At 37.4% G+C, this 23,952-nt stretch overlaps 1 protein-coding gene across 1 annotated transcript in view; it reads left to right on the top strand.

The window, feature by feature from the left end:
- Nucleotides 1-22,863, top strand: part of LRIG3 (leucine rich repeats and immunoglobulin like domains 3) — a 44,120-nt gene extending 21,257 nt beyond the window's left edge. Inside the window, exons 4-19 of the mRNA XM_074901534.1 lie at nt 1,775-1,909; nt 2,542-2,685; nt 4,888-5,031; nt 5,355-5,498; nt 5,912-6,055; nt 7,398-7,478; nt 8,144-8,215; nt 8,585-8,656; nt 11,249-11,412; nt 14,914-15,234; nt 15,767-16,048; nt 16,665-17,117; nt 17,324-17,482; nt 18,571-18,714; nt 18,804-19,079; nt 22,171-22,863. Coding sequence (XP_074757635.1) covers nt 1,775-1,909; nt 2,542-2,685; nt 4,888-5,031; nt 5,355-5,498; nt 5,912-6,055; nt 7,398-7,478; nt 8,144-8,215; nt 8,585-8,656; nt 11,249-11,412; nt 14,914-15,234; nt 15,767-16,048; nt 16,665-17,117; nt 17,324-17,482; nt 18,571-18,714; nt 18,804-19,079; nt 22,171-22,415 — 2,980 coding nt within the window. The 3' untranslated portion in view covers nt 22,416-22,863. The remainder of the gene's footprint in view (nt 1-1,774; nt 1,910-2,541; nt 2,686-4,887; nt 5,032-5,354; nt 5,499-5,911; nt 6,056-7,397; nt 7,479-8,143; nt 8,216-8,584; nt 8,657-11,248; nt 11,413-14,913; nt 15,235-15,766; nt 16,049-16,664; nt 17,118-17,323; nt 17,483-18,570; nt 18,715-18,803; nt 19,080-22,170) is intronic.
- The last annotated feature ends 1,089 nt before the right edge of the window (nt 22,864-23,952 follow it).

The following is a 23,952-nucleotide window of genomic DNA, read 5'->3' on the forward strand; positions in this document are numbered from 1 at the left end:
CTAAACTTTGTAATACAGGGGCTATTATCCTGCCAGTTTTGGGGAATTTCTGTTTTATGGAGCAATGCTGACAAAGACAGCACTGTGCAAGCCGTCTCTATAACTGAACACTTTCACACTGCAATTTAGGAGGCGTGCAGTTCAGGAAATTGCTGGCTTCTGCTGGAGCACACTTTTACTGCAAGGAAAATTTTATTCGTCACTCAAGTAATTGGCAGTTTTAATACCTTGTTAGTAATTACTTGATAAACAAACTAATGCATAAAAGCAAGGCTCTATGACCTGTTATCTAACTCAGTCTTATTTGGCCAGTGGAACTGACACATGGTGGTAGTGTTTGTTGTTGTTTTTTATTAAAGTAATTTGTTTCCATTTATTATAAATACTTTCAGCTAAGAGTTAAAAAAATGCAGTGTACCTCAACCAGACAGCCTGAGGAATGAAATATGATACAAGCGCAGTGTTGGAGGGGCTGCAGGATCACTTACCCATTCCCACATGTGGTCAGAAGGCCCATTAATCTAACTTCTGGTTCAGTTTTTGAGTCAGGACTTTTTTGTCTTGAGCAGTAATCCCCCCACACCCCTTGAATATGTGAGGGTTGTCCATGCTATCCTAAATGTATGGCTTACTATTTGATTCAGAGCAAGTATTTCCAATAAAGGCAAACACCTTCCAGAATCAACATTCTTGTTGATAGTTTTACTGAAATTGCCTTGCCTGCAGTCCCTAGGAGCTGGGGAGAGCTCCTAATTTTAATCATTCTTCATACTAGGTACAGAATGTACCACAGCCAGAACTGACTTGAACTTCCCAAGGTAACAAGGATCATTTTGGGTTATATTCGTTTAATTGGTTGTGATCCGTTTTCCCCTATGTGCCATTAGCCCCAAATGAATAACCCTATTAATGTTGCTGATGTGCGTGTATGATTCTGTATATTATGCAACTGGGATGGAAAAACTAGTAGGTTGCTGGGTATGGACATGAAATATGATCGCTGGGGAAAGTACATTTAATTGGAAGTAACAGAAAGGGTGTTCCTTATAGTAAACGAGGATACTTATGTCTTTAAAGAGTTGCAGAGTTTTTGTTGTGGAATTGGTTGTGATGCTTAGATGAAGTTTGGTCAGACATGAGGTCCAGAAGCTCTGTAAGGAGCTTTAATAAGCAGAAATTTTATTCTTTGCTAACTCACTAGAAAAATCTATAGGATGAAATACGAGGTCTAACTTGAATATTATAGAAGGTTCTGAGGGGCACACTGTAATCCATCTTTTCTAATCTTAACTTTTTCTGGAAATTCAGTCTGATTTTCATGCTGTAGGAGTTTTCAAAAAACCAAAACCCTGTCTAGCTACTATGATGCTAATTTGGTTAAAATAGAAAATGTCTCTAATTTTATTACAGTGCTGTGACATACTGTTCAGTGCAAATACCAGATATTTTCACTGTTCAGAAATAGATGATCATAGAGTTTTATATCTTGTTTTAAAAGCTATGAATTGCAGTAATTGGATTATAATGCAACTTCTTAGATCTTCTTTGCTGGGAGTATGTTTTAAGACATGTTGATGAACGCATTTATTTAGAACATTCCAATTTGAGATTTGGGATGCCTAGAAATGAATGTTATGTCTAGAGAACATACTTTATTGGTTTTCTTTGACTAGAAATTAATTTCAAGTGGGGGAATTAAGAATTAATTTTTGTTAGTCATGTGTAGCTAACAAGTGTTTACTCTGGAAATGACACTACTGTCCTTAAATTTCAGGACCAGTAACAAGATTGCTAACATCTTCCCTGAACATCTGAAGCCATTTCAGAGTCTAGAAACTTTGGACTTGAGCAACAACAACATATCAGAGCTAAAAATATCATCAATTCCATTGTTACCGCTCAAGTATTTGTAAGTAAAACTTAGTATTGCTTTTTTTCTTTCATACTACTTTCAAAAAAACTTATTTGAAAACTTAGATTGGCAGCTGTTTAAGGTACTGAAACTTCTTTCAATTTGACATCCATTAAATACTTATTTCTGCTTTCACCTGTTGAGTTTAACATGTGCTAATTTGAATACATGAGTTGCAACAACGAGATGTTTTAGTTTATAAAAAGTGAAGGTCATTATCTGAGGTGAAACAGATGTGTCTCTTGAGAGAAATAATTATGTAACAAAATTAAATTAATATCCTGGCTGCGCCAGCCTTGAGTTGCATGGAGTTTGGTGGTCCATTTTGAATCTACCTTAATCCTCATTCAGTAATACTGCAATGCCAGAGCTATACAGAGTGACAAAAAAATAATGGGGTTGCAATATGCTGTCTTCTGCCAGTAATACACTCCTGCAGAGTAGAGCAAAATGTTGGTGATGAAATACTATTTGACCATAGACTTAGCTGTCAAGAGCTCTAATTAATATGATAAATGAAATTCCATTTATCAGGGAGGAGGCAGTGCAAGAGCTTTGTGTTTTACTACTTGGTATTAAGAATTTATTAAATAACTGTAAATTTAACCTTCTAGACATTGTTTCAACAGGTACATTAACAGTAACCGAATAACCTCCATGGAGCCTGGTACATTTGACAATTTGTCTACCACACTTCAAGTATTGAAGCTGAACAGGAACAGAATCTCAGCAATCCCTCAAAAGATGTTTAAACTTTCCCATCTGCAGCACCTGTAAGTGCAACCTACAATTGACTAACTGTTTTCAGGTTTTCCAAAGCATTGGCAGTGCTTGAACTTTAGCCTTTAATTTAACTAGAGGGGGAGTGAGACAGACACAGAAAACATTACTACTAACTGAAGCTTTGTACTGGACAAAACTAGTTATATATTGGCAAAATGTGAATAATCTTTGTGTTTAAAATCATGTTTGCCTATTAAAAGAAAAAAAGGCTGATGAAAGGGTAATAGCAGTATTCCTGTAAGAAAGCATTGGAAAAATACGAAGTGAAGTAAACTTATATAGTTCACTACAGTAAGTAGTCTCTTATTTTGTGCTTTCATGATGAAATGAAGGGAATTATTTTGCTTTCAGAAGGTATAACAATAAGCAACATGCTTGAACAAATAGACATCCATCAGCTTCACTGATACAATGTTGTCTATAAATGTTTTACTGAATAAATAATAGAAAAGTTATTTAATATGGATGAGGCTGGAGAAAGATTTTTTTGTTTGTTTGTTTGTTTTTGTTTTTGAAACTTTGAGTGCAGGAATTTGAGAAGAGGATGGACTGGCACTGCACTTTGTCAAATCCTGAATAATTATTTTCCGTATTAGATAGTTAAGAGTTAAAAAATGAGAGCTCTCTTAGGTTAATCTTGAAAGTGAAAGGTCATAAGAACAGTGAGGTGTTAGGATGCTTGATACATCTGGAAACAGTGACTGTCTTTTCTGTGTACAAATTCAGGAAGAGATTGACTCAAGCCTCAGCAGAAAAGTGTGAGAGCAGTTCTGCAAAGTCAGGATTTGTTAATGATCTTAGTAGACTTTCTGATTTTCAGATGCAACTGGTATTTTGGAAGTTAGTGATATTCTTGTCTAAAAATAGTTCTACTTACATTTTAATTGGTAGGCTGACCTAGTTAAGTTAGGTAGCTAATCTGCAATGAAGGCCAAAAATTTGTGTTATGACCTGAAAGAAGTATTCAGAAGAGGAGTGGGGAAGAACTGAAGGTTCTCCTTACTGAAAGTTCTTCACTGCTTATGCACATTTAAACACAGGAGGAGGAAGGGTTCTCTGTTGGGTATCTGTTATCAGGTAGGGTTTGTATCAAGATGCCACAGAGGAAAGCTGAATTCTTACAAGATTTACCAGACCATTCTTACAAGACTGAGAATCTGAAAAATAATTCTGGTGTGACTATGGAGAGAGAACTATTTAGGCCTTTACTTCCCACGGGGAAGTAAATTTTGGAAGTAGGGGATTCTTCTTGGTTTGGTAGGATGCAGGTTGATACATCTAAGACCTTCTTGAAGGGCAAATGATCACTAATTGTTGTATGAGGGCCTTTTCTTAGTATTGTCTAATGCTGTCTCTTTATATAATTTAGCAAATGATGTCTAGTTTAAAATTTATTGTTATAAAAACAGTTAACATTGTTCTTTGTGCCTGTGTGAGGCAAGACTTTCCTTTTCACTGAGCTCAGAAAGTCAGAAAGCTGCTTGGGGTTGGTACATGGTTTGGAGTTATAAAGGACCAAAGCCAAGAAAGTGTTACGGAGAGAAGTGAAATAGAAAATACTGAGTACTGCTGTCACTGCAGCTTGATCTCCAGCTTTATAACTCCCTTCCAGGACACACACATGCAGCTTCTGACCTACAGGGGGGTGTGTAGTGGCAGAAGGGTGAATACTAAAATTGCTTTAGAAGGAGGGAAGGAACTACTCATAACTAGTTATGGAGAATGAGGGAGGAATGTGTAATGAAAGCTTGGCTCCAGATTAAGGCAGACAGGGATCACTCAGGATATTTAATTTTGCCTAGTTATCTCAACTAAAACTTTTACCTTTTTCTTTTTGATTGATTATTGTTTGCAATTATAAGCTAAACCTAACACCTCTACTGCTGGATATAAACACTAGGAACTTGCCTTAAATTTTGAATTGGCAAACAGGATTAACCATGACATTCTAGGTTACAAGGATTCTTTAAATCTGAATATCGAGGAACTACCAAGTACTTACCTTCAGTATCAGAAAGGCAGAACAGTATTAGTAGCATGGTTAAACATAATGTATTATAGTAAAATGTTTGAAGTTTGCTACATCTTTTATGTGCAAGAAAAGCATTTAATAAGGTTTGTTTCCAGAGGGAAGAAATGTTTTTGGCATGCAGGTGAACTTACTCTGCTGTAACTGAATTTTATTGATGCAGGGAGCTGAATCGCAACAAAATTAAAAAAATAGATGGGCTGACTTTCCAAGGTCTTCCAGCTTTGAAATCATTAAAACTGCAGAGAAATGGTGTTACTAGGCTCATGGATGGCGCTTTCTGGGGATTGACCAACATGGAAGTCTTGTAAGTATCAACTTTTTGCTAATAGATTATGCTCTTAACACATTAAGTAGAATTGCACAAAATGAATAGAATAGCTTGATAAAGTTTAAAGATGTTTTTGAATTAATTTGTTCTAGTGTGGTTTGAAAAGCAGCAAGTATTCACCAAATGTGTAGGACAGCGCATTCTGAATGCATGCATACAACTCTAAATGTAAATAGAAGGTGCAGCTATCCAGCCAGTATCGTGAAGTCAGATGTGGACACGTGGCAAAGCATGGACGCTGCTGAGTTTCTGAACCTTAAGTCTTTTATCTGTTCATATGTGTTTGTGTGTGTTTGTAGGCAGCTAGACCATAACAACTTAACAGAGGTAACCAAAGGCTGGCTTTATGGCTTGCTGATGCTGCAGCAACTCCATCTCAGCCAAAATGCCATCAGCAGGATCAGTCCTGATGCCTGGGAATTTTGCCAAAAACTCAGTGAGCTGTGAGTAGCTTTTATTCTATTCCAGTTTTGAAAGCCGGGTACATGCCAAAGCATGAGCTTCTTACCACTGATCTGTGAATTTCTCATAACAAAGTTTCCAAGGTGACAACAACTTTTTTGTATATGAGACAGTTATATTTTGTTGAAAGAACTTGAGGGCAACCATGACTGCTTCATTTCACTGTGGCAGTTGAGCTAGAGCTGTAACACAGTTATTTTCAAATAAAAAAAAAAATTCATTCTGCAGTAATTTGTGAATTGTTAGAAATGATACACAAGCTGTGTGATCAAAAATGGTATAGTATTTGTAAGGGAAAAAAGTTTCTCCTCGCCCTGAAAGTTCACCTGGATTGAACTGAGTAATAAGCACCACAGCATAAACATTAAAATATACTTTTTCCTTGAATTTGCAGAGATTTGACGTTCAATCACTTAGCAAGGTTAGATGATTCAAGCTTCATTGGTTTAAGTGTGCTGGTTGGACTGTACATTGGAAACAACAAAGTAAATTACATTGCTGATTGTGCCTTCCGGGGACTTTCCAGTCTGCAGACTTTGTAAGTTGACGAACTCCAATTTTTTAAGGTCAAAAACCCTCAGTGTTTATAGATCTTTTTTTTTTTTTTTTTTTTCTTATGAAATATACAAGAACATTTTGTTAACTTTCTCAGATCAGCATGTGTTTTTCTTACGGTAGGGTTTTTTCAGAATAATTAGGAGAGGGAGGACTTCCCCTTTAGTTAAGGCTGTGCACAATGGAGTTGGTAATTATGATACGAACTTTCAGTATCATTATTATGGGAAAGGCATGTCTCCATTTGAAGGCAGCAAGCAGCACTGCTACTCACAGCTTTAGGGATTTGGATCATAGTTTTGTCTTAAGTGAATCAACGTTTTCCCTCATGGTAGAAATAAGAAGACAAAATTCAAAACCGTATTACTATGGATTCTTATGCTTGTTGTGACTGGGCAATTGCTTTAAGCATTTGAGCATTTTTTGAACTAGCATTTCTTAAAGGAAGAGGAAGAAAGAAGCAAACTAATCTAAACACATTCCATTTCATTAAAGTCTTCCAGTTGTGTACCATTGACCCACCTGTTAGTTGGATGAATGAAATGGCTGTCTTTCCCTTTAGGCTTTAAAAAGGGTGCTAACACTGCTTTCAGGGGTTTGCTCACATACTTACACTTGGGCATCTAGCAAAGATGCAATTCAGAGGTGTGTATGCTATATTTTTAAAGTATATAGATAGTAAAGAGAGGAAGTCAGAGATGTGAGCTGTCTAGGAATTGAGTGTTAGACTTCTGCTCCTAGATTTTGTCTCTTTTTTTTTTCTCCTCTAGCCCTACCCTGCTGATGCTTTGTTGACACACTGTCCTTTTCACAAATCTCTTAAGCTCTTTATGCTTCACAGATAATTAAGATAGTGTTATGGAAGCTGTAAGATGTAAAAATGAGTCACTTAATTAATAAATTTCTTTGTGTTCTCTGTGTGTTAATATTACGACCTTACAAAGGCACGAGTGTATTTTGTTTTGAAGGGGCAATAGTTGATCCCTTCCCTTCCTATGACGTTCCTTCTCGTATGATAGTCCTATATCTGAATATCCTTGTAGGGGAATGTGGGTTTGTTTTCTAATGATTCTTAAAATTGTTAAGTTTGTGGTCTTTTTAATTACCAGTGGAAATAAGTACTAACAGTCTTGAAAGTCTCTCAGTTGAAATGAAATAGCTAATCAAGAAAAGCTTCTCTTAAAAAACAAAACCCCAAACAAAAAACAACCTACCAGAAGGTTATTTTAGAAATGGTTTTAAATAATAGATGCTGTTGAAGAAGTATATACCCTGTTCTTTTTAATAGCTCTTGTGGTTTGATTTTTCCCTCACCCCTTAAACAGGGATCTGAAAAACAATGAAATATCATGGACTATTGAAGATATGAATGGTGCATTCTCTGGCCTAGATAAACTTAGGAAGCTGTAAGTATTGCTACAATATTTGTGCCTCAACATCTCTTAAAAAATCAGCTTAGATTACGTGTGTTTCAAGGGACACATCCAACACTTAATGATGTTACGTTTTCCATAGCTTAGATGATTTTTTTTTTCTTCCTAGAGAACCATTTTGTTCTCTATAAAATATGCTTTTTCTATAAAAGAAATCCCAGATTTTTCAAGTCTAACTAATCTGAAATTTAAATATTACTACTATTTATGGAAACATTTCTCAAAGAATAAGGGCTTCCTGTAATAGGAACTAGTAAGTGCATTATATGACAAAGGCATAGTGACAGGGATAGTCTTTGATAAAGTAATGCAGCATCCAATGGAAGTGTCTTTGTTGCATTGAAATTTTCAAATGTACATATAAGAAATAAATAAAAAGATGCTCATGTGTATACATTTAGAATAATCCGTGTCACTGAACTGTACGAATAAGCATCTTCTAAAAGCATTCTAACATCTAGATGTTTACTGAAGGGATATGAATCTTTTAGAGGTGAGACATTTTGCTGCGTTGGGATAGGTTGAATGGTGAATATTAGTCACAGTTTAGAAATAAATGCCCAAATTGCAATTGTTAAGCTTAAAAAATGCTTTCATTTTATTGCGTCCTTTTTGCATCTCGTACTTATATTTTTCAGGATACTCCAAGGAAACAGGATTAGATCCATTACAAAGAAAGCATTTTCTGGTTTGGATGCACTTGAACACCTGTAAGTACTAAAAAATCACATATAACCCAACATTGGAAAAAATTAATTTTAATACTAATTGAAATAAATAGGACTAACAAGCTTTACTTACGACTTTGAATGAAATGCTTTTATCCTGGTTGCTACTGTGATCTTGAGAATGTTCTTTTATTTTGGAGTTATGCTGATTATGAATTTTTGGAATTAGTGCAGAGAGTGTTATGTATTAAGCATGGTATAAAAATCCTTAATCCTGTCTCTATAGTTATGAGGTAGGGGATCCTTTGTCTATCACCAAGGTAGCAAACTATTCCTTGAGTCTTCAACACATTCAATTTAATAAATTACTCTTTCCTCCTCTAATGTTATTTTTCTTTTTTTTCTTCCTAGAGATCTAAGTAACAATGCAATTATGTCAGTTCAAGGAAATGCATTTTCACAAATGAAGAAACTCAAGGAATTGTAAGTTTCTATCTAAAGACATCACCTCTGATAAATACATATATCTGTATAAATATATAAAGAAAAGCCTTGTAAGACTGCCTGATGCAGTGATAAACTCCCACTGTAATCTCTCTGAAGTCTTGTAAAAAGCGTATGTCAATGTTTTGGGTTTTTTTATTTTCTATGTAATGACTGTATTTAAGTGAGATAGTGTAGGATAGGTGTTCATTTTCTGCTGCATTTGGTGTCTAGAGTCCTTATTTTAAATTGGCTGATCTCTAATAGGTATTAGATAAGGGAGATTTTCATGTAATGTGCCATAAGATCAGTAGTGCTATCACTGAGCTGAAGCTTACCCGACCAGTGAAGTGCAGTGCTGTAATTCTTTTGTAAAGACCCGGTTGTCAGGGCTTGTAACTGGGTCCTTCTATCCTGTAGTAGCAAAGGGGCAGATCTTCAAAAGTCACGAAGCAGTCACTGATAAGAGTGTTTTCTTCTAGTGAGTTTTGGGGTTTTTTTTGTCCTGTTACCCTCTTTTTATGTTGATCAATGCAGAAAAACACTGTCACCATTCCCTGTGTTTGTTTTGAGCATGGCTAATTCTTCCTCTTGCATATATCTTATGTCTCCTCTGTTCATGTCAGCCTTCTCTAGTCAGATCTGTTGTCCTGAGCTGCTCTGTGGATAATCTGTCAACAAACTAAAGATGCTGCTCTCATGATGGGTAGAAACTGCCTGAAGCTTGTCTGGAGCTTTGAAGTTGTGTTCTCCAGACTCCTATCAAGTATAACCCTAGCAGCTGGCTCTCTACTTCATCTTATGGTATTACTCCATGTTGGGTGCCATAGAGAAAGTAATGAGCAGCTTTGTGCATTTCATAGAATCATAGAACAGCCCAGTTTGGAAGTGACCTCAAAAGGTCATCTGGTCCAACGTTTTTTCTGTGGGAAAGGGAGCCTAGGTGAGATTATTTAGCACCCTGTCCAGTTGTATCTTGAAAACCTCCAGTGCTGGAGATTCCATGTCCCTGGGGAGGTTGTTCCAGTGTATGACTCTTCACAGTGTAAAATATTTCTTTCTTGTATCTAGAAAATATTTAGTTCATTCAAAGTTCAGTTTGATGTTACTCATATCCTGGTGTAGCTGCAATTGCTCTAGAAAGCGGCAGCCATGCCTTCTACCCATAGCCAGGGTTTTTCTGCCTTTCTTCTTCCTTGAGTTCAGTCTGGTTGTGTTGCTTGATTAGTTTGCTGAACTCAGGCAGCTGCAGGGCAATTGCTAGATTTGACATAAGAGAAGCAGTGGAAGCACAGTGCTGACAATTAGGGATTGATATAGATGATTTGAAGCATGATCAAATGTGATAGAATGACAGGCTAACACTGCTTCAGGAGCTGTAAGATGTTACAAGATACCAGACTGAACACCTCAATGAAATAACTATTCAAGATTTGTTGGGATGTTTTTCTGTACTTTTCTTGAAACACCTGGTAGACATTCGTTATGTCTGAGGAAGGTATCGAGAGATGCTAGAAAGTACTTTCCCAGAAGTAAGATTATTTAGAATAAATTCCCGTCTAGTAGTTTTATTCTGAGGCCCCTGGAGAGTAAATCTGAAAATAATATGACAGATAGCCATTGCATCGGGATAGCAAAAAATGCTGTGGTTTCTCTGCCTCCTAAGAACATCAAGAATGCCCCTAGAACTTCAGTGAAAGATGACCTGATTCATCTCAATGTGAACTGGTGAGCTGGCATCCCTAGGTTTTATCCATGCAGCGTTAGTGTGAAAAATGAGCACAGAGGCACTGTCTTGATACTCTTCAAGAAAAAATCTGGAATTAGTATGTCTCAATTTATCTTTAAAGCTGTCTTCTCTCCCATGATCCATAAATTATTTTTACTTTTCCTCCCAAGAACAGGTAAGGTTTGAAGAGCGGAATTTTAATGGGTTTTAGTACATTTTTTTAAAAAAGGGTGATTCTCAGTTTTCAGCCAAAACTGAAAAGTCTTCCTACTTCAACTCTTGATTCTAGATGCTTCACAGAATATGCCTTTGCTTTCTTAATTTTTTTTTTCCCCTTCTGTGAGTGTAGCTATTTACATAGGTTATGTAAGCTTGATAGCCAGTTCTGAAGTTATTTTAACACTTGACTAGTCGTCTTCGTCTCTCCACTCTCCTTTTTAAATATCTTCCCCAAGATAAATTCTGACCGAGATGGAAATGAGGGAATGAAATTGTTTCAGAATTTTTTGATGTTAGGTTCCAGAGCACCTCCCTTTTGGACTGTTCTCTTACTTCTCCATTCTGTGTGTCCTACTGCTGACTGTCATTTTGTACCCAGGACATTACAAACATGCCAGACTGCCTGGACTCATGTTAGTAGCAGAAGCTGGGAATTCAGGATAACATGTCTGCTTTGTTGAATATAGGAGTCATGACCATGGTATCACCACATCTGAGCTAAATAATACTGCTGTCTTTCTCTTGTAATATATGTATTTAGCCTAAAAAATTAGTTTTGTTACTGGTGTGTGTTCATACAAATCTGTATTACAAATGGAGAAAACCAAGCAAACAGGCATTGAATGTAATTGCTTTTTTCTTAGGCACTTAAACACATCGAGTCTCTTATGTGATTGCCAGTTAAAATGGCTACCACAGTGGATGTCAGAGAACAACTTTCAAAGCTTTGTAAATGCCAGTTGTGCCCATCCTCAGCTTCTAAAGGGGAGAAGTATTTTTGCTGTCAGCCTGGATGGGTTTGTCTGTGGTGAGTATAGCCTCTATTTCTCATTCCATAGAACAAATTTTACTGAATGCATTGATTTTTGTTGTGGTTTCTTTGACATGTTTTCGCTAATAAAATGGGGAGGATTTAATATCTGTTAACATTTCCTTCTCTGTTCCCAAACTATGATGTAAATGCTCAAAGCTTGTGGCTTTGTATAAGATGGGGAGTGAATTTTCTGACTCTTACTTCACATACAGCTTGCTTTTACACAGTATATAGCATAGCGTGCAAAGGAAAGCTCAATAGTTTGTGGTGGTAAATGCGTATGCCTCTAGATCTAAAAGATGGATATTGTTTAGGTAATTATGATTTATGAGAGAGACATATTTTGGCAAACTTAAGATGCAGTTTTTGGTTTTGATTATTTGTGAATTATTTTCATACTTCATTAGTCTTGAGATTATTCCAGAGCTGAGAAAATTTGAAGGTAAAATAGCCATACTGGCCTCAGCTCTGGCCTATTTTATGTGTGCTTGTTGTCTCCTTTAAAAATTATTTGGACCATGAAAGTTATTGCCTGTATGTAAACTGTATTTTAAAACATCAGATTACCACAGTTACGCTACTGGTATTTTGTATTTCACTATGCCAGATAGTAAATGACACTAAAATATTTTTACTTTAAGACTTGAAAATTTGAGATGATAGCATCTGCCTTAAAAATGAAATTTGTCTTATGTATGTTTGGTAGCATTATCATCTATATGTTATGTTCTCTGTTTAAAGCAAAGTGAAGCTAAGCAGAATAAGCATGTGTGTTTGAGTACTCTGATAAATTAAGTGGGAACTTTGAAAATACCAGGAAATTAAAAGCTAGCTGGATTTCATACATCTTTGTTGTATACATTTTATTTTTCTTACTAAAGAAAATTCAGAGTTTATTTTCTTTGGAGATAAATCAGTAACCATATTTGTCTTCTCAATAACTTTCAAAGCAAATATGACTGCTTAATTTTTACTGTTGCCATCATACCCTTTTTTCAGTGGGAAAGCAGACGCAGAATATAAAACAGTACAAAAATGTTTTCTCCTTTCCTATTAGCAGTCAAATGTTTAATGTATTAATTAATGAGTAGATGGTGCATAATCTAGGTTTTGTAAAGGAGAAGTTGACATAGTGCAGAAAATTGCCGATTACTCAATGGTTAATGGAATATATATGAAGTATACATCCTTATTTATGAGAAACTCATTCTGGCAAGAAAGTAAGTTGGGGTATTTGGATATATATCTCTGTTTGTTAAACCACAGGGGATTGTGATCTTTCTTTTAACTGCTGAATGCCATTTTAAATGAATTAATTTCAAACCCTTTAAAGATATGTTAGCAAAAAGGGATGTACTAAGAGTAAACTATTTAATATGTAAATCTGTTAATACAATCAGTGAGTGTTTCACTGTTTATTGAATCTCTAAAGTGTGCCATCACTAGATGTTCGGGTGTACACACCTTGCCTTGTAAGTTTACAATGGCCACTTTTGCTTTTATAGAATTTTCAAGAGGAGTGTGTTAAGTCCTGTCTGAAATAATTTATACATTATATAATAGTAATAAATATTATATAAAAGTGTATAAATCCTCCAAATTGAGCCAAGTTACATTTTTAAAAACAGGTAGGAGGGAGTCATCCTAAATTTGTTAAAGAAAAGCATGTGTTAGGCAAGGGTTCCATATCTGTGAAACTAAAAAAAAAATATTAAATAAATCTTTGTAATTTGTGCTTCCTAAAATCAGTCTTTCAAGCTGAAACAAATGATGAGATGTTTCTGTACTAAAGATAACTGTGGAAGAAAAAAGATGGTTTTTTGACGTGTATTAATTACTTCAAGTTAACGTAGTGATGCTAAGAGTACTAGATAGGTGATGAATAGCTTGTTTTCTGTTACATAGTGGTCAAGAGGCTTCTATAAAATGAGAAACACATTTCTCAGAGAGAGTGTATGCATCTGTGTGTATATGTGTTTATGTATCTGTGTATATATATGTGTTTATATCTGTTAGTGCGTTTCTGACATGTATATTCAAATACACTCCCAAATTATTCTCTTCTGAAAAAACACATTGCCAGTTTTATTCTTGAGTGTTCTTCTGTATTCTGTAGTATCTGCTTGAATGACCTTTTCATTCGCACTTCCTGCCAAATAATTAAAATTTTAGTGTATTTTACTATTTCATTGATAGTACAGCTAAACTGAAGTATGTTCTCCTGTCCTATCACCAGTCTAAGTATTTAGAATATTTTACTTTGTTATCCCTTTGCAAAGTCAGTGAAAGCATCAACTCAGTTTGCAAATGGTATAGTTTGTTGTGAAGAACTTAAGGCATGGGTATGAAGCATGAAAGCCTGGAAGATTCTTAAGGCCCTTGCTTAGGGCCCCGGAGTGGAGAATCCATGTTGCCCTGTTGCTGGAATACAGCTCCACATTCGCAGGTGTTCTTGGGGGCAGCTCAAGTTCAGGATATCTGCACATCTCATTTTCTTTTATAACACACAGTGTGGAGGTTCTTCAAGGAAATAATTCTTTGACTGTGGCAAGTTTTTCACAAACAAATGAGATATAAGGAGGCAAAGGGGCTATGTAAAACCTGACTCTGCAGTGCAGGTAGGGTTTGTAGTAAGGAGTATTTGGGTCCCAGGACTTTTCCTGCAGTCCCTGTGAAGTTTGGGCCTGTGTCTTTGTCAGAGGTAGGAGATACCTTGAAAGTTGGCAATACGCTAAAGCCTTTTGCTTTTGGGAATCAAGACTTTAATTGCTCACTCCTTTTGTACATGCAGTGTACACACAATTGACAGAATAAATAGCAGAAGGCAACTAATTCTGCAAACTCAGAAAATGGCACTTTGAAGGTAACTTTCCAATAGTAAAGGGACTTCCAGAAACTAATCTCTTGAAATTCTTGTATGCTGCCCTGCTTAAGGGGTCTTCAGCACTGCTGTTTTGGTAAGATGCACCAAACAGCCACAAATCACTGAACAGTGACTTCTGTATATGATTGGTTTTTGTGGATTTGGGGAAAACCCTTGACTTTAACTTGCAGTTTCTGATGGCAGAAGAACTATGTTTTCGATTAAAGAAAAACTCACAGCAGCCTGAGGTGTTGTAAAGATGAAGGGTAGGCTTCATGACTGACATTCAGAATAGTTCTAACGGATGTCAGGGGGTAGTTTTCTCCTCTTTAGTGCTGCTGTTGAACAAACTGTACACACAGTCTGCTTTTAAATGTGCTTTCTCTTCAGTAACCGATGACTTAACACAGTAAACTCATAAATATGGCATCTTTAAATGTTCTAAGGCTAACGAAATTTAAAACAAAAGTATTGTGTATCCATTTAATAAGTACTTATCTGACTCTTCTCTCAAACCTAAAAACCAAGGCTTACAAACTCTTTTCTGTAAAGAGTCCTCAGGGCTCACATATATATTTTTTTCTCTTCCTCAGTGTTACTTTTTCTTTTTCTCCCTTTTCTGTTCTGTGCAGATGATTTTCCTAAACCACAGATCACTGTCCAGCCAGAAACCCAGTCAGCAATCAAAGGCTCCAATTTGAGTTTTGTATGTTCGGCAGCCAGCAGCAGTGATTCCCCAATGACTTTTGCATGGAAGAAAGACAATGAATTACTACAAGATGCTGAAATGGAGAATTATGCACACCTCCGGGCACAGGGCGGTGAAGTGATGGAGTACACTACCATCCTTCGACTACGCAATGTTGAATTCAGTAATGAAGGGAAATACCAGTGTGTTATTTCAAATCATTTTGGTTCATCCTACTCTATCAAAGCCAAACTTACAGTAAACAGTAAGTATGTTACTTTTTGCTTGTGGACTTAAACTAGAATGATTTTAATCAAGATATGTAAACATAATTCTTTCCATTTTCATCATCTGTGTCTTTTAAAAGATCCCTTAATAAGCAGAGATTATTTCTTAAAATATTTCTTCTTCCAAGATCACCATTCAGTTTTACATCTGGCCCCACTGTGCTGAACCATAGTGTAAGCAAAAACAAGTAACAGACCCAATTAATAGTAAATCTGACAAAACCTATGTAATAAAATGGAAAAACATTAATCTTTTCTTCACAGGAGGTAAGTGTATACTCTCTTTCAAGGTACTATGGAAAGGTCATGTAGGAGGCTGTTAGCAGAAATGAGATTTTCATCTAGGCGGTCTCCGCAGCTCCCTCCCTTTCTCTCTCTTGGCTACTGATAAATTTAGGTTGTATCCTTCTCCAGTGTTTTTAGGCCTAAGAAGAATGTTAAGAAAATACTGTGCAAAAGGGAAAAATTACTTTTCATTTATTTATTTTGGTTTCACTAACTTTTCTTTAGTGCTGCCTTCATTTACAAAGATCCCCATGGACTTAACCATTCGAGCTGGAGCAATGGCACGTTTGGAATGTGCTGCAGTTGGGCATCCTGTCCCACAGATTGCTTGGCAGAAAGATGGCGGAACAGATTTTCCTGCAGCACGCAAGAGGCGCATGCATGTCATGCCTGAAGATGATGTATTCTTTATTGTTGATGTAAAGATCGAGGACACAGGCATTTATAGCTGTACAGCACAAAACACCGCTGGAAGCATTTCGGCTAACGCAACATTAACAGTACTAGGTAAGACATTGGCAATCCTTCATGGCATAATCTCTTTGAAGAACACTATTGCTGAACGCTTTTAAAAATATCAGCTTATTATAAAAATAGCAATGTCATGAAAGAGCTGTATAGAAATAAAAATACTCTGAAACAGTTTGTATTGATACGTAGTTAAAGGTTATAAATATGGACTCCAGCACACAGTCACTGCTATGATGCAAAATAATAAAAGCTAGTTATGTTTCTCAGTGTGTACACAAAGTCTGATATGAGGAGGCTGGGGGGAAGGGGATGTTATTTTTGTTTAGAGACAGGAGATTTTCTTTAACTTTCAATTTCCTAATATTTTGTTAACCATCTTTAATCGAGTTCTCTGCAGTCTTGAGTGTGTATGCTATGGCCTTCTTACCTTCTGAGGTAATCAAACGCCTAGGTCTGATCAATTGACAAGTAAACTGTAGGCTCTAAATCCAAATTCTTTGAGTGTGGGTTTTTTTTCTGAGAATGAGAGTAAGCTCCATTAGGCCTTACTGATGCATTTAATTCAACTTTTCGTCTTGAGCTGTGAAGGAAAGGGACATGTTCCCATTCTTGTGAGGTCATTTAGAATATAAGGCTTATGCTTTCTTTTCAGAAACACCATCATTTTTGCGGCCTTTGCTGGATCGAACTGTAACAAAAGGTGAAACTGCAGTCTTGCAGTGTATTGCTGGTGGTAGCCCTCCACCCCGACTGAACTGGACTAAGGATGACAGCCCTCTTGTGGTAACGGAAAGACATTTTTTTGCTGCAGGCAATCAGTTACTGATTATTGTGGATACAGATGTAGAAGATGCCGGGAAATACACTTGTGAAATGTCTAATACGCTTGGAACGGAACGAGGCAACATCCGTCTTAATGTAATTCCTACTCCCACCTGTGATTCTCCTCAAAACATTGCCCCATCACTTGATGATGATGGATGGGCCACAGTTGGCATTGTGATCATAGCTGTGGTTTGCTGTGTGGTGGGCACTTCCTTGGTGTGGGTGGTCATCATCTACCACACCAGAAGGCGGAATGAAGATTGCAGCATCACAAATACAGGTGTGTAAACTGAACGTTTGCCTTGGAAAGGAAAAAAATATTTGTGGTTGCTTTGCAATGACTTTAGTGTAGGAACATTTGTGTGCTTTGACTCAGTCAGAAGAGTGAACTACTTGTTGTCTTCAGCACTTTGCTGACACATTTAAAAATGCTTCTACAAACTCTGAAATATGCTGATGGCTTCTGTGTGTTTTGCTTCCCCACAGATGAAACAAATTTGCCTGCTGACATACCAAGTTACCTGTCATCCCAAGGGACACTGGCTGAAAGGCAAGATGGATATGGTTTGTCTGAAAATGGCAGTCATCATCAGTTCCTCACATCTTCTGTGGGAGGCTGTTTCTTGCAGCAGAGGGATGGTAATGGTAGGTGTAATGTTAAGCAGATTTTCCATGTTGGTTGAGTAGCTGCAGTTTGGCTATTGTCTTTCTAACTAATAGAAATAGCACTAAAGAAACATCTTCACTGAAGTTTAAGAGAGGATATGAAATCTATTGCTTGAACAAGATAATAACAGAAACTTTGTTCATCCAAATGACGTTATGGCTTTGCTTAAATTATTAAGTTTTTCGCTAGTCTCAAGGGTAAATTTAAACTGATGATCAGATTTCTCAAACAAGAGTGTGCAAAAGGAATTACAACAGCATGTCTTCCTCTGTTATAGCTTGTAGGATGTTTTTAATGCAATGTAAGCACGGGTGGTAATACCAGTGTAACTTTAATAAAACTGATTAAAGTTTCCTGTTAGAAAAATCATCGAGGTCAGAGTTAATAAAGGGTTTAAGGTGACTGCAAGTTAAAAGCTGCAGTACCTAATGTAATGTGTATACATCTGGCCCCTGAGAATCCAGAACATACCTGGGTTAGGGAGGAAAAGCCACCTTGCTGTGAAGGGAATTGGGGTCAAGATACAGTCAGGAGTTGGGGCAGGTGGGAATGGAGCAGTGGTGAGATAGTTTTTCAGTTGTAGGGTAGTGAGAGCAGCAGCCTCTTTGTGGGGCAAGAACAACCAGACCACATCCACAGTTTTCAGGAACCATTGAGCTGAAGGTCAGTATAGCTGTTCAAGCAGACAGTGACTCCCTGAGAATCTTCCACCCAGTACTTTCTTGTTAGCACTCTGTGCTCCATAGGGTGGCTGTGTGAGAGCATGAGCCTGCTTCCAGTGTGTTGGAAGAAGGAGGTCCCTGGTTCTGATCCCTGTGATTGGGTTTGTCCTTTTATCCAGGGACTGTATAATGAAGCAAAGTGTGACATATTCTCTGTCAAGCTAATGAATTGAACACTTGCTAGAATTAGAATTCTTATCAAACAGTTAGGTTAAACTTAAGCAAGCTCTACATGCACTACAGAATTTAGTTGGACAGGGTTCTTAAAAAAACAAAACTTACTCAAGAAACTGTAAGCTGGAGCTTAAAAGACCATATGCTGACATGTCAATTTTATTTTTAAGGCATTTGCCATCTAGATAATGGAAGCGAAACAGACTTGGAGGGTGTTGCAGATCCATTCCTATGCCACTATCTGGGGACTTCAGGGACTTCATATTTAAAAGGAAACACATACGGCTCTGAGGCCTTTGAAGCCTACAATGCAAGTAAGTTGGAGGGGAAAAAAAGTTTTTAGTCCTAATTTGATCTTGTGCTATGACAAATCTGTATAAAACCAGTTTTCCATTCTCTTTAGGTTGCAGCCCTGACCAAAGAGCAGCATTCCTGGATCCTTATGAGTCTGGATATTTAAAGAAAAAGGAATGCTATCAATACTCACCTCCACTGGAAGATCCCTTTGACCAGTGTGTTGGCATTATTGGAATGCAGGCTACAAGTAACAAATTGATTAACTCCATTTATACTCAAAATGAAGGAACTGGACTAAAAAGCAAAAGTCTGAACTCTGACACGTTTGATTTAAACAGAAGTTTGGAACCCTCATCTATTATCAGTAACAGCACTTTCATGGGTATGTTCTAGCTATTAGTTTTTATTCAACTGCTGGTACCCTTGCTGTCTTGTTTCCTGCTTCTGACACCAAGCAAAACTTGATAGCTTTTTCTTTCCCACTCCTACAACAAGTAATTCTGTAGTAAATCTTTAGATAGTCATACAGTGAAAAAACGTAATTATGCAATTTTGTGTGGGCTTCTTTTTCTGAGTGTCCGTGAATTTAGTAGGATAATACAGCATGTGCAATATAAATACTTCACAAAGGAGGAGAGGAGAGACAGGAAGTAGCTGAGGAAAGGCAGTTTGAGAGTTGTCCTTGATGTTTTGCATGTGTTCCTGTCTCTGTTTTCTTTATCCCTCTTCCTCTCTGAGTAACTTGCAATACTGCAGTATCTATTTTTAAGGCTCACACAACTGAAATGTATACATAGGGTCGCTCTCTCTCCACTGCAGTGCATGAGGACAGTTGGATGCTCCATTACTCAGGGTGCCCTCTGGATCCTACTGGGAGTTAGCCAGGAGATGGGCCCTATCCTCTGTTGCAAAGGGAGCAACTTGGGGCTTGGTGAGAAGCAGAATTGACATACATCAAAGGAGTCCTCAGGTCAAACATGGTAGTCCAGAGAGGTAGTTCACCTCCAGGTGTAACTGTGAGCTCTCTTCTGCTTCTCAGGAAACCTGACTTCTAAGGACCGTTAGATACAGTGTCCAAAATACTTGATATTCAGGAACAGAAAAGTGATTACAGTAAAACTGCGTAATGAGCATATTTACTTTACCAGGAGATTTTAATAGCTTAAAATAACATAAAAATTTCAGCAACGGTGTGATTCTTGTGTTTTATCTTAATATACCTAGGAGATTTCCATAAATGTTAGAGTGCTTACTTAAATACACCTTAACAAACTTAAGGCATACCAGAAGTTTTGCCTGACATGCTAAAGGTATTCAGGGTCCCAGGAAGGCTCAGGGCAGTTGCGGAGACTTGAAATCCAGTGTATGAGGAAATAGTGCATAACAGGGTGAGCCAGAACTATTTACCCTTCAAAGGAAAGCACTGTGGAAAAAATGCCCTCTCTACCCCTCCTTTGTCTTCTTTTCTTATGGTGTGTATGGCAAGAGTTCCTGAAGCTTAGTTCAGGGTTTACAATCTTAATCCAAGTTGCAGGGAGAGGTGGGAGGAGGGGGGAAAAGCGTTGCTTTACCTTTTAAACTCCCTAAATTTTGGGTGTTGATTTGGTTGGTTGGTTTAAAATACATATAATCCCACATACTGTTTTCATCCCATGATATCTCAACACCAAGTGTAGCCCTGGTACCATGGATTGTCTCCTGGCTGGTGTGTCAGCATGGTTGATCCAAGGCCTGGGTCTGCTGGCTCTGTGAGGGGACTTGGGGAATGTGCATCACTGGGCTCTTTGTTCTCAGGGGGTGGGGAGGGAGGTACAAGCTCTGAAGTTTTTCCCCTTCTAAAGCCAGATGTTTGGACTATAAAACATTGCAGATGCCATGACATCTGGCAGAGGCCCTGGGACTACACATGGCTTCCTGGCTGCCTGCCACTATTGCTGTAGTGGGACTGTTCAGATAGTGCTTTACCACATGTCTCCTGCAGAAAGTAGTTCTACTGTATGTGACTATGCCCAGGAGTTAATACAACCTCGACAGCTAGTATTCCCCTTTCTGCCCTAAAAATCTATGCAGAGCAGCTTCTTTTGTCAGTTCTTTGAGCTACTACTCCACCCAAGTTGCATCATTGTGTTGGATGCTTCATAATCATTACTACTCTTCACTCAAAGCACCTATGTTAGACCTGTGAGATGGTGGCTGTGGAAGGAGTCTTAATAGATTTCTTGTGGATTTGCTTCTTCAGCATCATTGTCATCAGATCCAGTTCCCCTTTTGCTTCTAAGCACAATGAAGACAGCTGACATTAACATCACTGTTGATGCATGAGCCAGAAAGTTCACAGCTTGGATTTTTTTTTTTTTTAAAAGACAGGATTAATTTGTAGCTTTGGTATACTACGAGGACCGTCCTCTCATGTTGTGTTAGGAGCAAAATTGCTGTGCAAATCACTGATGCAAATATGGACATTGTCCAAATCCATTTTTAGTAACTTCTCAGATTGCAGTTTTAATTGAAACCTTTGCTTCAAGCCACTAAGCAAAACTAGAAGTATGGCTTTTTGACTGCAGAATTTATTAATGATTGTAGTGTTAACTTATTGATAAAAACTGAGTTCTTCAAAATCAGCCTGTGGCACAGTGTCCTCTGAAAATAAATTTTTTGAGTGTCAGTTACAGACACTATGACTTGCGGTGGCTGTATCTTTCTTCAGTGAAAAAAGAGAAGGCCCTTCTTGCCGAGGTTCTGACACTAACACGCTCACACCTTCCCAGTACTCAAGAGTGATAGGCACAGTAATTATTTTGTGACAAATGAATCCAGATCAACTGAAATGCCAAATTCTCTTTGGCCTAAGCCGATTCGGGGCAAAGAGATGAACAGGTGTGAATGGAGAATTTGGCTGTTGGGACCTTTATTATTAATGGGAGATGCTAGCCAGAAGAAGATTGTTTTAGCATTCAGACTGAACAGTGGGAGGATGTTGTATAACCCTATTGTACATGTTGTTGTGTTGTTTTTTTTTTTGTGTTTTTTTTTTTTTTTTTTTGTTTTTTGTTTTTTTTAATTTAATCATGTGCCATTTGTTCATGAAGAACAAACCAGGGAGACTGTTGTGACTTTTGCATTAGAGAGTGTCTTGTGATATGTTTGCAGTTTGGTCTGTGTGCACACCTCCCCCCCTTGCCACCCTCCCCAAAGAAAAATGGACATGGGAGTAGGCATGAAAACAAAAGTAATGAAGTTGTATGTGGCTATACATTTACTTTGGAAATGTTTTTAATGTCTCAGGTGGCAGAACCTTGCCTTATGCATGTGATCATAGGGATATTTTCTTTTAAGCGGTAAAATAAGTTAAGTGAATATCGCTTTCATGAACTTTTACCTGTGCTGATTCTTGGCTTGCATTGTAACATGCAGCGCTTAGTGACACGCTGTTAGCATTGATGTTTCTGTACTTATTCATTTCTGTCTTTCAGGGACATTTGGGAAGTCTTTATGGAGGCCTCAGCTGGACTCTCTTTCAAGTTGTAGACAGCCAGCAAATTGTCAGCTAAAAACCTCCTATAATAATCCTCATGCCTCACTGGACTTTGATGCAGAGGCAGATGAAGATGGAAAGGAAAGGACAGTTCCTAGAGGAGAAAATAGCATTTACACTTACAAACAGTCCTTTGAAAACTTTAGGACTTCTACTTTCCAATCCTGTGATTTGGATACATAGCTCCTTTTGGATCTGCCATTGATTTTTGGAACAAAGAAATACTTTAACATACTACTACCTCAGTGTGGAATTTTATTTAAAAAGGGAAGAAGGAAAGGAAGGGAAGAAAGAAACCACGTGATGCTATGAATTCAGAACAAACAAATGTATTCAAATAAAGCATAATTGCCAAAATGCTCTACACTTATACAGGGAAAACATTCCTTATAAAAATACTATATTTCTAATTATTTTATAGCTTTGTTTTATGCAAATAATATCTTTGTAAATTAATGGTGTAAATAATACAGCATATGTATTTCTATGTCAGACTTCATTTTACTGAAATGAGTAGTAAGCATTCTAATTTTGTACTGTTACTTGTACCTTTTTACAAATGGAAACTCCATGCTGTTTGCAGGTATCATGCATCTTATTTGCACATTACTTTTAATAAAATATGCTGCCATCTGGTCTCTGACCACCTTTAGTGTATGAAGAATGAAAAGTGTGAATTATGTTTGTAGATAGTATTGCATATGTAGGTGCCTTCCATGTCATGTTTGCACCTTTATTTGACTAAAACCTATATCTTTAACACAGTAAATCTAAATATATTCAGCTTCCAAGAGTGGGTGTAGTCCTGCCACAGCTATGAGTAAGGTGGCTTGAAGCTGTGCCAAAATAAGTATGCAAATCTTCCACTTTGTGAATTCCCGCTATCAGATGTGTGTGCACATGGTCTCGGTTTTCTTGCACATGAGGCTGTAATACCAACAGTCTGCCCATGCCTGTGTGCAGGTAGTGTGCATGCATCTGTTGGAGGACATGCACAGTAGATGCGTAAATCCATATCAAGCTATTTAGTAAAGAAGAGAAAAGGCACTGGTTACCTGCCCAGTAGCATCATCCTTTTCTAAGTGGCTTAGCGTTAAGTGTTTGCCAGATACACAGTGCATGCCTGAGTCTTTGCTTTCCCATACCCTTTCTCCCCTTTTTGCTTCTGCAACCACTTCTGTACCCAACATGAGAAGGTAATCCAAGTACATGATAATGTTCTCTTTGGTTTAACTTGTGCTTCTGTTCCTTACTCAGCCCTTTTCTGGTTATAGATGAGATCTGTGCTTTATTCAATTGCTCAGTCAAATTGAGCAATTGTAAATTCATGCTGGATTAAATTTGCAGTAATGAACCCAATGCTTTTAACTATACAAAGTCAGACAAAGAGGATTGCTTACTATAAAATGGTAGCTAAGTGAAAACACTTTTGTTTATGTATAGATGCCTACTATTTTAAAAACCTGTGAATCCTGTTGTCTTCACTGCATTAAAACAGCAAGACTCCAAAATGGTTAACAAAACAGGACATTGGCTTTTTAAATCTGCCTACTTTGAAGGTGCAAACTTACATGGTTGCCAAATCACTTCTTTTAAACTAAATTAAAAGCAGCTGTTTAGAATAGGCCATCACAGACATCATGACTAAAGCTAGAGCAAAGGTTTCTCTGCCTGGTGTAGCTGAGCTAAGGGCTTTTTGTTGTTTGTAGCCAGAAACCTG

The sequence above is a fragment of the Athene noctua genome, chromosome 3, assembly GCF_965140245.1.
Source record: "Athene noctua chromosome 3, bAthNoc1.hap1.1, whole genome shotgun sequence".
In the NCBI taxonomy this organism is placed as follows: Eukaryota; Metazoa; Chordata; class Aves; order Strigiformes; family Strigidae; genus Athene; species Athene noctua.